The 15,094-nt window shown below is 35.5% G+C and overlaps 1 protein-coding gene across 1 annotated transcript; it reads right to left on the reverse strand.

The window, feature by feature from the left end:
- Positions 1 to 4,160: 4,160 nt before the first annotated feature.
- On the reverse strand, positions 4,161 to 6,569 carry LOC113350993 (cytochrome P450 87A3-like). The gene is made up of 9 exons (XM_026595081.1): positions 6,367 to 6,569; positions 5,862 to 6,189; positions 5,619 to 5,773; positions 5,173 to 5,425; positions 4,988 to 5,080; positions 4,813 to 4,891; positions 4,630 to 4,736; positions 4,398 to 4,525; positions 4,161 to 4,300 (listed from the first exon to the last, which is right to left on the reverse strand). The coding sequence occupies exons 1-9, from the start codon at positions 6,567 to 6,569 to the stop codon at positions 4,207 to 4,209; spliced, it is 1,440 nt and encodes a 479-aa protein (XP_026450866.1). The 3' UTR covers positions 4,161 to 4,206.
- Positions 6,570 to 15,094: the final 8,525 nt, after the last annotated feature.

A 15,094-nucleotide genomic window follows, 5' to 3' on the forward strand; every position in this document is an offset into this window, starting at 1 on the left:
CTAACCAACCTCGGTGAGAATTTTTCTGCCAAAACCTTTTCCCGTTCAATTCTTGTATGGATTTGTAATGTGTTCTGCTTTTGAGTTCACAAGGATGGTAAAAAGCTTGTTTTTTCATACCTTTTGCAAATGGGATAACAAGCCATGCATGGTGCTACACTAGGGACTGGTGGAAGTCGATTGTCACTTTGTCCATCATCTGATCCTTATCTTGTTTTTGATAATGATAATGCTAGCAGCTTTTCCTCCATCATGAAATCTAAAGAACAGATACAGATACAAAAGATGTTAATTCTGAAGCTAAATGAGCTGAGGAGATGATGCGACACAAAGAAGAATGAAAGCTTAAATAAATTCATAAGCCATTACTGGGTCATTTCATAGAACATGTTATAAGCAGATGTGAATAAGGCAACTTGGAAAACATAACTAAGCTTTGATGCAATACAAAGAAGAATGAAAGCTTCGATATAAAGAAATTCACAAGTCATTTACTGAGACATTTCATCGAACAGGTGATAAGCAGATGTAAATAAGGCAACTTGGAACACATAACTAAGCTTTTAATCTCCAGAATCAAACTCTAAAGAAAAAACAAAATTTGAAATTACATACAGGGTTCAGACATTTCACGGCTATTAATATGTGGAATTCAGATGTAACTAACAATGAATAAAGAGGACTTAAAAAGCCTCGTATTTTTAGAGGCCACTCAAAAGGATTTAGGGCCATTAATTTATATCCATATAAGGACACTAGCTAAGGGACACCTTATAGGATTTTGAAGTTACTTTAATGCCTTTCAAGAAAAAATAAAAACTAAAATTTGATTTCAATTTTCTTCATTTCAACTTTTCTTCTTCAATTCATCGTCGTTGTCGTGAATCGTCAAATAAAATAACGTCGATTCGTCAAATAATTTTCCTAAATCATGGGTAAGGGTAACGAACCCCAAGGAGCTAAAACTAAAAACGTTGCTCGCGGTATCGATCCAAATGCTGGGATTTTAGCAAGAAATAAAGAGATTGTCGCTGAAAATGACGAAAAGCACGAAGAACGCGACGAACGCGAAGCCACGGATGTAGTTGGTGGTGGCGAATCTTATAGCCAAACACTCCGGCAACTTCAAATGACCCCAATTAGATAAGATTCTATATCTTTTTGGGTTTCTGTCGCTTTAATTCGACGAATCGAAAAAAAAATTATTAGGATTTTTTGTTTTTTCCAGATTCGGAAGATATGCATGATTTTTAACTCTCGAATGTAGTCATGTTCTTCATTTCTCAAGAAAATCAATAATATTCGGGAGATAGAGTTATAGATTAACTTCCGAATATTGTTTCTAATATCTTCCTGTGAATAAAATAGATATAATCGGTAGGTTAAAGACTTTTTTGACTTCCGAATATATTGATTTAGACAAAATCTCATTTTGGGGCCAGTATATATTCGGAAGAGAATATAATATCCTATTCTTCCGATTGTAAAATGTTGAAACCGAAATATCATTGGGGCCATATATCATTCGGTATCAAATATTATTAAAGTCTTCCGATTAACCAACATATATTCAGAAGTTTATGCAAATGCAATATCTTCCGATTATTACAAGTAAAACACCAATGGCAACTATGGCTCTAGATGGTTCCAAAGGCCGTTTTAGAAGGTTATCCTACACATATTCGGAGATTTTTGCAAATGATATATCTTCCGAATACTACAATGCAAAACTAGAAAATTTTAGGTTTTTCGAAATTTCTGATTTTTGGGCCATCATATATTTGGGAGTTTATATATATTAAATATCTACCGAATGTAAACAGGTTCAAAACCAACCATGCCATGGCTCTAGATGGTTCCAAAGTCCGTTAGAGAAGGTTAGCCTACACATATTCGGAGATTTTTACAAATGATATATCTTCATATTGCTACAATGCAAAACAAGAAAGTTTTACGTTTTTCAAAATTTCTGATTTTAGGGCCGTCCTATATTCGGGAGTTGATGTATATCACATATCTTCCAAATGTGAATAGGTTCAAAACCAACTATGTCATGGCTCTAGATGGTTCCAAAGGCCGTTATAGAAGGTTAGCCTACACACATTCGGAGATTTTTGTAAATGATATATCTTCCGAATACTACAATGCAAAACTAGAAAATTTTATGTTTTTCAAAATTTCTGATTTTTGGGCCATCGTATGTTCGGAGTTGATGTATATTACATATCTTCCGAATGTAATAGGTTCAAAACCAACCATGTCATGGTTCTAGGTGGTTCCAAAGGACGTTATAGAAGGTTAGCCAACACACATTCGGAGATTTTTTTCAAATGATATATTTTCCGAATACTACAAGTGCAAAACTAGAAAATTTTAGGTTTTTCAAAATTTCTGATTTTTGGGCTGTCGTATATTCTGGAATTTATGTATATTAAATATCTTCCGAATGTGACAGGTTCAAAACCAACCATGCCATGGCTCTAGGTGGTTCCAAAGGCCGTTATATAAGGTTAGCCAACACACATTCGAAGATTTTTTCAAATGATATATTTTCCGAATACTACAAGTGCAAAACTAGAAAATTTTAGTTTTTCGAAATTTCTGAATTTTGGGCCATCGTATATTCGGGAATTTATGTATATTAAATATCTTCCGAATGTGACAGGTTCAAAACCAACCATGCCATGGCTCTAGGTGGTTCCAAAGGCCGTTATATAAGGTTAGCCAACACACATTCGAAGATTTTTTCAAATGATATATTTTCCGAATACTACAAGTGCAAAACTAGAAAATTTTAGTTTTTCGAAATTTCTGAATTTTGGGCCATCGTATATTCGGGAATTTATGTATATTAAATATCTTCCGAATGTGACAGGTTCAAAACCAACCGTGCCATGGTTCTAGGTGGTTCCAAAGGACGTTATAGAAGGTTAGCCAACACACATTCGGAGATTTTTTTCAAATGATATATTTTCCGAATACTACAAGTGCAAAACTAGAAAATTTTAGGTTTTTCGAAATTTTTAATTTTTGGGCCATCGTATATTCGGGAATTTATGTATATTACATATCTTCCAAATGTAACAGGTTCCAAACCAACCATGCCATGGCTCTAGGTGGTTCCAAATGCCGTTATAGAAGGTTTGCCAACACATATTCGGAGATTTTTGCAAATGATATATCTTCCGAATACTACAAGTGCAAAATCATTCTAATACTGCACTGATTACAATCGGGAGTCTGGGTAATATTTTGTCTACCGAATGCATTCGGAGGATAAAAATGTCATATTATCTTCCGATTATGTAAGGGCAATTTTGCCATTACGAATTATGCGAGATAAGGGTTGGATACATTTTACGTTTGTGTGGCCTTTTTTGTTTTATTGTTGGCCCCTAAATTCTTTTGAGTGGCTCCTAAAAATGCCAGGTTAAAAAAGAGAGATGTAAAAAACTGGTGTAGATTTTGAGTCTGAAGAAACAGACCGGGTCTTAGGAGGAATAAAGGGCAGGTGTTATAATAGGTACTTTGGGGGAATTTCTTTTCCTAATGGGAAAGACCAAAATTATTGACTTTGGTCAACAGTTTGACTTACCATGATAACAATGTCTTACTAATTATTAGGAATTTCCCACTAAGTAACAATTAGAGTTTATGATGTAGGTGGGAAACCATGGAGTTGAGCATCCGTGATAGAGATGTTTGAAGATGGGAGACGAGCATGTCATTAGATTTACACCAAATTTGATGCTGGCAATGTAAGGATCTCCAGGTCTTAAGAATTAAAAAAAATTCAGATACTAAAGAGAATCAGCAGCGGAACACCATCCATGTAATAGTTGAGAAGAAATATTATTTCGATAATAAAACAAGAGCACAGAGTCATGACTGCCTTATATATATATGAATACAGATACAAGGACAGACAGAGAGGAGGGTAGGAAGCATTTTGGGAACAAACAACGACCATAACACGAAGCTGTTACATGACAGTAGCCCCAAAAGAAGAAAAACGTACGTATACCCTACCCTCGCGCAATCATGTGTACTCTTACAAACCACACTGCTAATTTACGTGCACAATCTCTGAACTGAGTCAGATCTTATTAAAAGTACATAATTTTAATAAGTTCAATTGCAAAACAAACACATTGCTTTCTTGGGCACAGTCTCTGAACTGCATCAACGAATAACCCGTACATAATTTCAGGTATTCTTTTCTGAGATTTTAATGTGAAAACCATTTGGAAATGTTACACCAGGAATCCGGGTAATATCTCCTCCTTTGATTGTTTTCCACCTGAAAACCGAACGGAATTAATATGTATCGAGTTCCTCTAGTTTGTCTCCTAGACATGAACATACACAAATGTAAATAGAGGCTAAACTATATGTACTTGTATTTCGTAACCAAGAAATGAAGGAAAACAGCCATCTGAAGCTTAGCAAAGTCTGTTCCAACACAAAATCTCTGACCAGCTCCAAAAGCCATGAAATCTTTTGTTCCTCCATTTAACTCCACACCCTGTTGAAAATTTATCTTGTCGTTTAAATACGAGAGAGAATCACACACACACACACAAAAACACACAGACAGAGACTGAGTAAGTTGACTATCTATATACTCACATCCCATCTATGTGGATTGAATTCAAGGGGATCTTTGTACTCGGAAGGATTCAGATGCACTGACGGAATGCATAGCATGACAGCCCACCCTGCTGGTATTGTGTATCCTGTCAGGAGCCATGTGAACGATGTTATAATCTTTGTTATTAGCCAAATTTGGAATTTAATTAGCTGGAAACTCACCCTTTATATGTACATCTTTCAATGCTTTTCTGAAAACTCCAGGAACAATATTTGCCAGTCTCACTGACTCATTAATAACCTGCAATTTTGTTGAAACTAGTGAGCATATACTAAAAAATTCGAAAAGTTCAACTAGTAAATGCGCCGTAACATTTTAACTTCTCAACTTAGCTACCTTAATTGTGAATTTCGTTGATTTGTATTCTTTCCATGTGAGTTGTGCATCTTCGTTTTTTCTACTACGGATGATTGCATCATGTTTTTCTTCCTGATAAGTGACCATGAACCAAGTTATAATCACGTGAGTTGAAAATACAAATAAAATATGGGTGCTGCTCTGAAAAGTTCAGTTTCACGCACCGTTAATTCTTCCAACACTGCAGGGTTCTCTGTAAGTAACTTATTGGCAAAAGTTGTTGATATAGAAGTTGTCTTTAAGCTGGCAAAGAGAAGCAAAAACATCAAGTCTAATCCAATTGCTTCGGTTAGCTTTGTTCCTTCATTCTTCAATTCATCCAGGACATGATCAAAGAAATCTTCTGGACAACTTTTAGGTATTTTTCGTCTCTCTTGTAGCATAGCTTTCAGGATCTTCATTGCGTGCTTGCGACCCCTTCAAAACCCAACACCAGAAAATTAAGAACTTATGCAGATGCCCAAGATGGTCATATCGGGCGCCTGAAGGATTCAAGTTTACCATTTACCTTCTGGTCAATCTTGTAATCGATCCCGATTTTAAATCGGAGCACTATCAATATATATGAGGTAGCCTCTTTTCCGGAAAAAAAAAAAGTTTACCATTTACCTGTAAGCATTTGTGGTACGCCGTCCCAGGAATGTCGAGTGGGAAAGAAATCAATCCTTCATTGAATGCAGCAAAACATTCTCTTAGGTTCTCTGAGGGCTTGGTTGGATCATATTCGTAGCTGATGAGTTTCCTTGCGGTCAGTTCAAATATCATCTGTAATAGTAAGTAGACCAGAGAATTTTCATTCAACAGTATAGAAAAATGATAAAATTTGGAAGAAATAAATGCCGGATGATTGTACCTTCGATACGGCTTCTTTCAAATCTACTGTATCCTGATTCCCCCACAGCAACAGATTTCTTTTTACCCCATGTACTATATGAGGGAGCAGCTTTTGTTTCAGACTTTCGGGACCAACAAGACTCAAAACCATGTTCCATATGTACCTATGAATCGACCCATTTAATGTCAATAAACTTGCTTGCCCTAATATTGTTTTAACAGTTTCAGGATACCAAAATTCAAATGATTGGCCTTCTTGATGGGACATGATCATGTGATTGACTTCACGATCTGTTGATACGATGAAAGATTGTCGAACCAAACTAGTTTTGAAAACGGGACCATATCTGAAAAGCAAGGTAACATCTGGTAATATTAGCATTATAGCCAGTGAAATGAAGTGTACATATATATTATGGAAGGGGTCTAGAATAAAGCGACAAAACAAACATTTAATTTGCATTTCCTCCTCTAAACAAGAGGCAAAACCTGCTCTCATTATCTTGTGTGGACTGTTTTCATACCTTTCCATTCTTTCTTTCATGAAAGGAGGAATATCAGACGAAGTAGTTGGTGTAAAAAACCGATGAGTTTCGCCAATAAATGGGAAACCCATAGAACCGGGAGGAAGTTTCCCATTGCATCTGGGGTTTCTCCATCTATAAACCCAGTGAGTTATGCATATGATTATTAAGGTACCAATGCATAAACTAACAGGTACTAACATCTTTTTTTGTTAGTTTCTAGTTACTCTTTTGATAACAGGAGGACCCGTATAAATAGACGTGCAAAGAATGCAAGGTAAGCAACCCACGTAGTACCCATAATGGTATTAGAATATTCATATTCGAATGAATTATTTCCAGGGGGTAAGTAGGATATATTAACATTAATAGTCGAACAAATTATTTATAGGGTAGGTAAGATATGTTAGATACTTTTCATGGCTATGTTAGATTTTTCTCGAAGGTATCTTGATATTTCATGGCTATATTTTTTGTTTTACGTGAATGAAAATTTTGGAATTCGTTATTAGTAACTGAGATCAAATATAACTCATCAAGGTCAACTTTCAACCTATGTATAATGAACATGATCATGAATTACCTCATAATTTATTGATACACTAGAATATAACCGTGCCCTAACGGCACAGCTCGATTAGAGTAATTTCATATGTTTTGGTCTTGATTCGTGTCGTTCGTCTTCAGCTATTAAATAACATGACAATTGGTTCCAATATTTTTTTAATTGTCATGTGTTTTAACCAAATTTATTTTGACATTAAAACGGTCAACCACGTTTTACATGTTTTATGACGTTACAGAATTAACATAGTATGTTCAATATCCGTCACCACCAAAAAACCGTATGATACCATTTTTTTCTCTACCAGCACCAATGGTAGAGCTAAGGGTTGACTAACCTGGCTTTAATCCCGCTTAAAATTCTAATAACTAAAGAAAAAAATCTTTAATTTTATCCTATAAACATTAATTTTCCCATTTAAATTTAGGTTTTAGTCCACTAAAGTTTACATGTTTCTTAAAAAAAAAAATAACCCCCTCAATGTCAATTTCTGACTTTGCCACTGCCACCGCGAATGCTGCTCATTCCCTGTAGGTTGTTGGACTTAATTCAGATTTCAATCACAAATGCCACATATGAGGTTTAGACTGAACAAAAAGTCGTTAATTAATTTGTCTCATTATATTCTCCCGTATGATATTCTCTTTTATATTGTAATCAGTTTTATTTGAACATTAGGAAATCGTGATTTATACGGTATGGTACCAAAGATAGCAGGGGTACCATTTGAGTGATCCAACAAGGATCATGAACATTTTGGACTATATGATTTGTTATCATCCCTGAAATATATGACACCTTCCTTTATCAACCGTGCTAAAAACAACCAACCAAATATTTCACAATACGACGTTATCCGTGTTGTAACGAAACAAAACTAATATTGTCCACCACTACTCACCAGCACCCACCACTACTTCTTCCACCACCACCACGAGGGATAGAGCCAGGGTTTTGAGAAACGGGGAGCAAAAATTCTTCGCAAGTTGGATAAAGGTAGGGGTGATCATGGGCCGGTATGGACCGGTTTTTACCTCATCCGCATGCAATCCAATCCACTACGGATTTCAAATTTGGCATCTGCATCCAATGCAACATCCAACGGATTTACATCCAATGGATGCACCGGTGAACGGATTGGATGCGGATAATCCAATGGATTTGTGTTAATTAAAATTTGTAATGAAAAAATAAAACCAATATAGATGACTTCTTATAGAACCTACACATTTTATATATGCATACTAACCCTTAACCCGTGCCGTAATGGCATGGTCCATGATGTTGGTTCATTTTTAATATATCATATAATTTGTCCCCCGAATACTTATCAACTCCTTATGATTTAATATGGGTTTGTCATAAAAATAGTCGGGATTTTCCTCTCTTTTATATATTTTACCGCCGGAGATTTTGCTCAAACGAAAGAAATATAGTCTTAACTTCCAGACACTTTTTTATTTAGGTTCATTGCTTATAATGAGATAATGCTCTACATGAACATGGAAGTTTAAATATTTTTTGGAAATATGTCATCAGCAGCGCTCATCTCAGTGAAATCAACTAATCAATATCGTCCATAAAAGTCTTCCCACGATCCTATATCGCTCCAGCTGACTCATCTATCATGGTCATGTTGTCGATCCTCCAAATAGGCATAGAATAATATTTTTTTGCATCAAACGGATAATACAAACTCTTCAATGTGACATGATTTTCCTGTAATTTTTCAACACCCATTAGATGACAAAGTTTAAATTGTGTACCAATTACCTTTTCGAAGGGATAGTATATATGCAAACCTCTTCCATTAAATCTTCAACAAAGTATTATGCCCAGCAGTTCGTCTTAACGAAGGCTTTGGTAACTTCAAAAGTCTTGGACATTTTGTCACTTCCATATGTTCCTACCTTCACTTGGAATACAATCTGGCGACACATTACCTCATAAAGAACCTTGACCACATATTGTACTCCCTGATTCTATTTCAAGTTTATAGGTTGTCAATAGATCCTTTACCAAAAGTTGACATCTTCTACGTTGAATATTTATAAAAAAAATTATGGTATTGTGGATCGTTGCTTTCTAAGATTGTAGTTTTCAAAATTGGCCTCTTCAAGTCCTGCGGCTTTCTAAGTTTATATATCCTGTTTGTTTTTAACATTTTAATTAGACATATTATGTTTGTTACTAACTTTAAACTTCATATCATCTTCTACTGTAAACTTTACGTGATTTCAGAATCGAAATAATTATACCTCTTTCATTCGTATCAAGTAATCCATCGTATATCCCAAAAATTCTTCTACAACAATTCGTTTCTTTTGCCGTTTCCGGACCATTGGTATCCATTATTGTCAAACACAATCTTTCTAATTTTTGTTGATGTTATGTATTTTCAATGTTCATTTTTCTTAAATAAATAGATTGTGGAAAAACTAAAAATAAAAAAGAACATAAGTATTACATCGGGTCTAAGTTACTATATCCAAAATACTCCTGACACTACTTCTGGTGCCTTGTTTCCTCAAATTCATCGTTGCATTCTAAACAGTACATGCAACACCAATCATTTGTGAAGTGAGCTATTTGCGCAAGTGTGGTCAATGTATCCTTACATGTAATAATAATAACACGTCAATTTTTTTTCAAGGCGTCCAGTTGTAAATGGTATGAATCTAATAGATTTGAATTGTACCTCAATCTTAGATATCACCTTCTTCTCACATAACATAGAAATTGAGGAAGGACAAATCTTGACCACTCTTTACATAGGCAGAGTTAGCCAAAATATGTTTTGAAATTGTCTTACGTGGAAATTACTATTAATCCATGTTTTAGTCGGCTCCTATCGAAGCCGATCTAATTAGCATAATAGAAAGTTAATCTTAAATTTTTGACCTTATTCCTTGACCAAATTATTGAAGTATTCTCAGTCATGTTCTGCTTTGTGTGATCTACCTATCTGTATCCACTCTACCTTCTAGCCAGTGAACGAAACCTATACATATTGATCCATAATTTGATACTCTTGATTTGTAATCAAGATGTCGCATGATTTGAGAATGTAAAATATAAAAAATATTTTATAAACATCGGAGGCGAAATTTAGATTTATGATTTAAAGTTTTTTATGATGATTTTGATGATCAAACATAATTTTCAAACAAATATTTTAGAATGCAAATACATTTTCCCGGTCAATAATATTCTATATCGGGAATTGAGTGAAAGTTGTTGTCTTTGTAGGTAGTTGTCGCGAAACAACTCGACATTGATGGTCTTTCAGGAAAAAAATGTAATAGTACTTGAGAGAGCGATAATGTTCTCTTACGCGGGTACACCAATATCCTTTATATAATACGGATACCGTTTCGGTGATCCAACAATCATGATCATATTGTCTTATATGTTCCGTTATCATCCTCGAAATATTCGATTTTTGTCGTTATCAATGGTGCTAAAAACAATCAATTACATCTTTCACAATACAATGTTGCATGTTTTGTGAAGATTTTTTTTTTACTCGGTCAATAAAACTCACTAAAAAGAAAAAACTATTATTATCCACTACTATTACCAACACCCACCGCCACTATTTCTTCCACCAATAGTAATGTTACCGCCTCCACCATTCACAAACACCCGCCACCGTTTATCAAACCCTACTTCCACTACCACCATTAGAATTATTATGCTTTTAGTACAATTATTTATTAATAAAATTATGTATTTATGTTAGATTACTAAAAGGACATTTATAATAGAAATTTAACTAATCATTATTTATTAATAAAATTATGTATTTATGTTAGATTAATCAATGAGACACTAATTAATAAAACATTTAAAAATGGTTAAGTTAAACAAACCCCAGAGATAAATTTATCTTTTCCAAGAACAAATCCTGACCACTCTTTACATAGAAAAATCAATAATAAATAATTTCATATGTTCTGATCTTGATTCGTGTCGTTCGTTTAGTTATTACATAACATGGCAATTGATTGCACCAATTTTTTAAAATGGACATGTGTTTTATCGAGTTTATTTTAACATTAGAATGATCAACCACGTTTTATACTTTATAATATAACATTAGATATTTTGTGGCGTTACGAAATTAGCATAATATGTTTTTGTTCACCAGTACCCGCCACCACCATAAAACCATATGAATCCTTTTTTTTATCCACCACCACTGATGTGTTTTCAATGTTGTTTTAGTGATAAGATTCTTTCAAGACTTGTGAAAGCATATTTTAGACTTAATTTTAAATAAAAAATATAGGAAACATAAATAAAAGTGATATGAAAAATATGGAGAAGACCGGGGCTATGGATTCCACTAATTACCAATATCAAAGTGATTTATATTCTCTAATTATAATTATGCAAATCCTCCATTCAAATTGATTCTTAATATTGCAAAAGTTGATTTTTTGGAAATAACAATTGTAAATCGAAAGTATGGGACATCAAAACCCTAGGCTAGCATGCTCCATCAATTGAAATAACAATTGTTTAACAAAAACCATTTTATTTATTTATTTATCAAGGCAAATACTCATATAATAATTGCATAAATTAAATAAAAAATAGAGATTACCACATTTTATTGGCGAAATAGATTCCTCCGTCGCCCCAGAGGATGGGTTTAGCTCATCATTGTGCAAACTTGCTCAAAATATTGATTCATGCTCAAAATTTGTTTACAAAGATGAAATGGAGAGAAAATAATGAAAATCGGGTGTTTGCAACGTGTATAATTGTTGCAAAACACTGTTACAAAGAACGATAAAATTGAACTGTTGTTGTTGCTGTATCTCTGCGACCCTCGTGTGACTGTCATTGTCACTGTAGCATGAACGACTTCCTCTGGTGATATTTTGTTCTTCGTGTTCTTCACCAGCAGAATAAATGGTGGTTCTCTGGTGCGATTTTTTTTCTTCTGTTGTTGCTCTCCGCCTCTCCCAAACTCTCCGTGCTCTCTCTACTGACCCTTAACGACTTATATAGCCTCACTGCACCCAAATCTTGCATCTTAACTGCATATAATTCTCTCTTCAATACTCTGCTATCACGGGATTATTTTTTTTTCTTTTAAAACCCGTTCACGCGTCTGCAAGTGATTCTCTGTATCTGCTGTTGGTTATACACACTAAAACAAGCTACTGAAAGTCATTGTTTGGTTCGAACACTCTCAAGACACACGCACAGCAAAAAAATTCACGGGAAATGGTGAGATATTATCGTGCACACTGTCCATAATTAACCCGATAAATATAGCCCAATTTAATCCAAGCAAAAGCCCATACCACTCCTGTTAATGTCTGTCACGTCTTCCTCTGAAGATCCAGCCATTGAGTCTCGCTAAAACTCCTCCAAATGATGAACTAAAAATCTTCCAGGGAAGAACCAAACTTCCCTGCCATTTTTCTGTTTGAAGGAAGAAGAAAGGTCAGCCCTTATCCAACGTCTTGGGTGCCAAATAACCAGTGGGTGCTATAGAAAAAATGGGTTATACATAGCCGTGGGTGCTCCTTAGCAAAAGTGGGGGTCCGTATAGCAAATGTCCTCCAGGGGTACTCCGAGCAACTTTTTGAGCCAAATTTTCCAACAATATTTATTTCCAAAAAAATACCTACAAACACACAAAACACCATAATAAGTGCGAAATCGAGTACTAAAAATACGGAACATTGAAGACAAATTAGACACAAAAACGTGTCCATCAAATACCCCCAAACTTATTATTTGCTAGTCCTCGAGCAAATCTAATATAGAAAATAAAAAAGACTACACTTATCACGTGCAACAAGCCGTTAAACCACTAGGTGGCCCTAGTGGCGGAGTGTTGTCTCCGGAGGGTTTACCAGAGGTGTAGCCACAAAACCTTTACTCCAGACCCTAACTATCTATGCAGAACCTTGGAAGGCACTAAAGAATCTCCTTGGTTGGCATACTCTCATTGACTATAGAAGGAAGTACCCTGATGCGAAATTCCAATTGTTGTACACGAGTTTGCACTCATCATACTAAAATTCATATATAAGTGACAGAGCTCTACTCATATAGTTTATTTACATCATAACCGGATTCAACCAATCACATGTAAAGATTAAGAAGATGGATAAAGAGATGGTTAAAAGTGAACGGTGTTTCCCATATCTGTCTGAAGGCCTCTGCCAAGGTGAACCTATCCTAATGGACTGAGATACCGGTCTGACTAATATCAACAAAACTGGCATATACAAGGGGACCAGTGGTCGATAAACCTAACTCTGGGTCAACACAACTGGCATATATAAGGGCACCAGTCGTCGACTTTATTGAATTTATTCCGTTTGGTCTGATGGTCTGGTCTCAATTTATTTTTTTTATTTTTTTTTGTGTATCTCAATCACTTTATTTCACCCTAGCAATGGTAACAACTTGAATCGTGTGCCCAACCAAATCAGTTAAAAAATAAAAACAGAAGGATTAGGATTCAATGAGATATGGCGAAACTACCATGTTTCTTTTTAATTCTAACACCTGAGCTCTTCAGATTGGTTCCTCAACTCCTACAACCAAGATGTTCCCACCCACTTAGATTGGTTAGCGCCAACCTTAATAAGCATAAATTTATAGGCTCTGGAGTTTATTTATTGCAACTAAAAGCTAACAAAAAGTTTCTTCCCCACCCCCAAACTTAAATCTAACATTGTCCTCAATGTTTCTAATGAAAGAGCAATACCAAAAAGTAAAGTAACATGAGGAATTAGTAAAGAGAGAAGTTGGAAAGATAGTACGTGGGTGAAGAGGGAAATCAAAAACTAATATACAACATACAATCGCCTCGATGGTCAATCAAGGGTAAACAGGGTCCTCTAGAGGGACCTCCTCAATATCACCTGTAGGAAAGGGCTCTAAAAATGGTTTCAATCTCTGAACGTTAACCTTCGAAGAACTACTACCATCCGGTGTCTCGATCTCAACAGCTCCATGAGGAAAGAAAGTGCGAACAATAAAAGGACCCGTCCACCGAGAACGTAACTTCCCAGGGAAAAGATGCAAGCGGGTATCATACAGAAGAACTTTTTGACCTAGAGAAAATGACTTTCTTAAGATATTTCTATCATGCACAAGTTTCATTTTGTTCTTATTCTCCTTAGCACTATCGTATGCATCTCTACGAATCTCTTCAAACTCATTGATCTGGAGTTTCCTATGGGCTCCTGCCTTGTCGAGTGAAAAATTTAGCTGCTTAACAGCCCAATAATCTCTATGTTCTAAATCAATAGGTAAGTGACATGCCTTTCCATAAGCAAGCCGATAAGGCGAAATTCCAATGGGGGTCTTAAACGCAGTACGGTAAGCCCATAAGGCATCACTAAGCCTAGACGACCAGTCTTTCCGATTAGGATTAATTGTTTTCTCTAATATACGTTTTATCTCCCTGTTGGAAACGTCTACCTGACCACTAGTCTGTGGATGATACGGGGTAGCTACCTTATGTGTAATACCATATTTCTTCATCAAAAGCCTAAAAGGTCCATTACAAAAGTGCGACCCTCCATCACTAATTATAGCTCGCGGTGTACCAAAACGTGTAAGTATATTATCTTTCAAGAACTCAATCACAACCCTATGGTCATTGGTTTTACACGCAACCGCCTCAATCCACTTAGAGACATAGTCTACAGCGACAAGGATGTATAAGTTACCAAAAGAATTAGGAAACATACCCATAAAGTCAATGCCCCACACATCGAATACCTCCATAACTAAAATAGGGTTCAAGGGCATCATGTTCCTACGGGAAATGGTTCCTAATTTCTGGCAACGTTCACAAGTCACACACTAACTGTGGGAGTCTTTAAACAACGAAGGTCAATAGAATCCACACTGCAATATCTTAGTAACATTTTTTTTAGCACTAAAGTGACCCCACAAGCATGATCATGACAGAAGGAAATAATACTGTACTGGTCACTCTCAGGTATACATCTCCTAATAATCTGGTCTTGACAATACTTAAACAAATAAGGATCATCCCAAAAGAAGTGCTTAAACTCAGCTAAAAACCTAGAACGATCTTGTTTACTCCAATGTTTGGGCATTCGACCAGTAACAAGATAGTTCACTATATTCGCATACCAAGGTAATTGGGTAACAAAG

This window comes from Papaver somniferum, chromosome 2 (genome assembly GCF_003573695.1).
Source record: "Papaver somniferum cultivar HN1 chromosome 2, ASM357369v1, whole genome shotgun sequence".
NCBI lineage: Eukaryota > Viridiplantae > Streptophyta > Magnoliopsida > Ranunculales > Papaveraceae > Papaver > Papaver somniferum.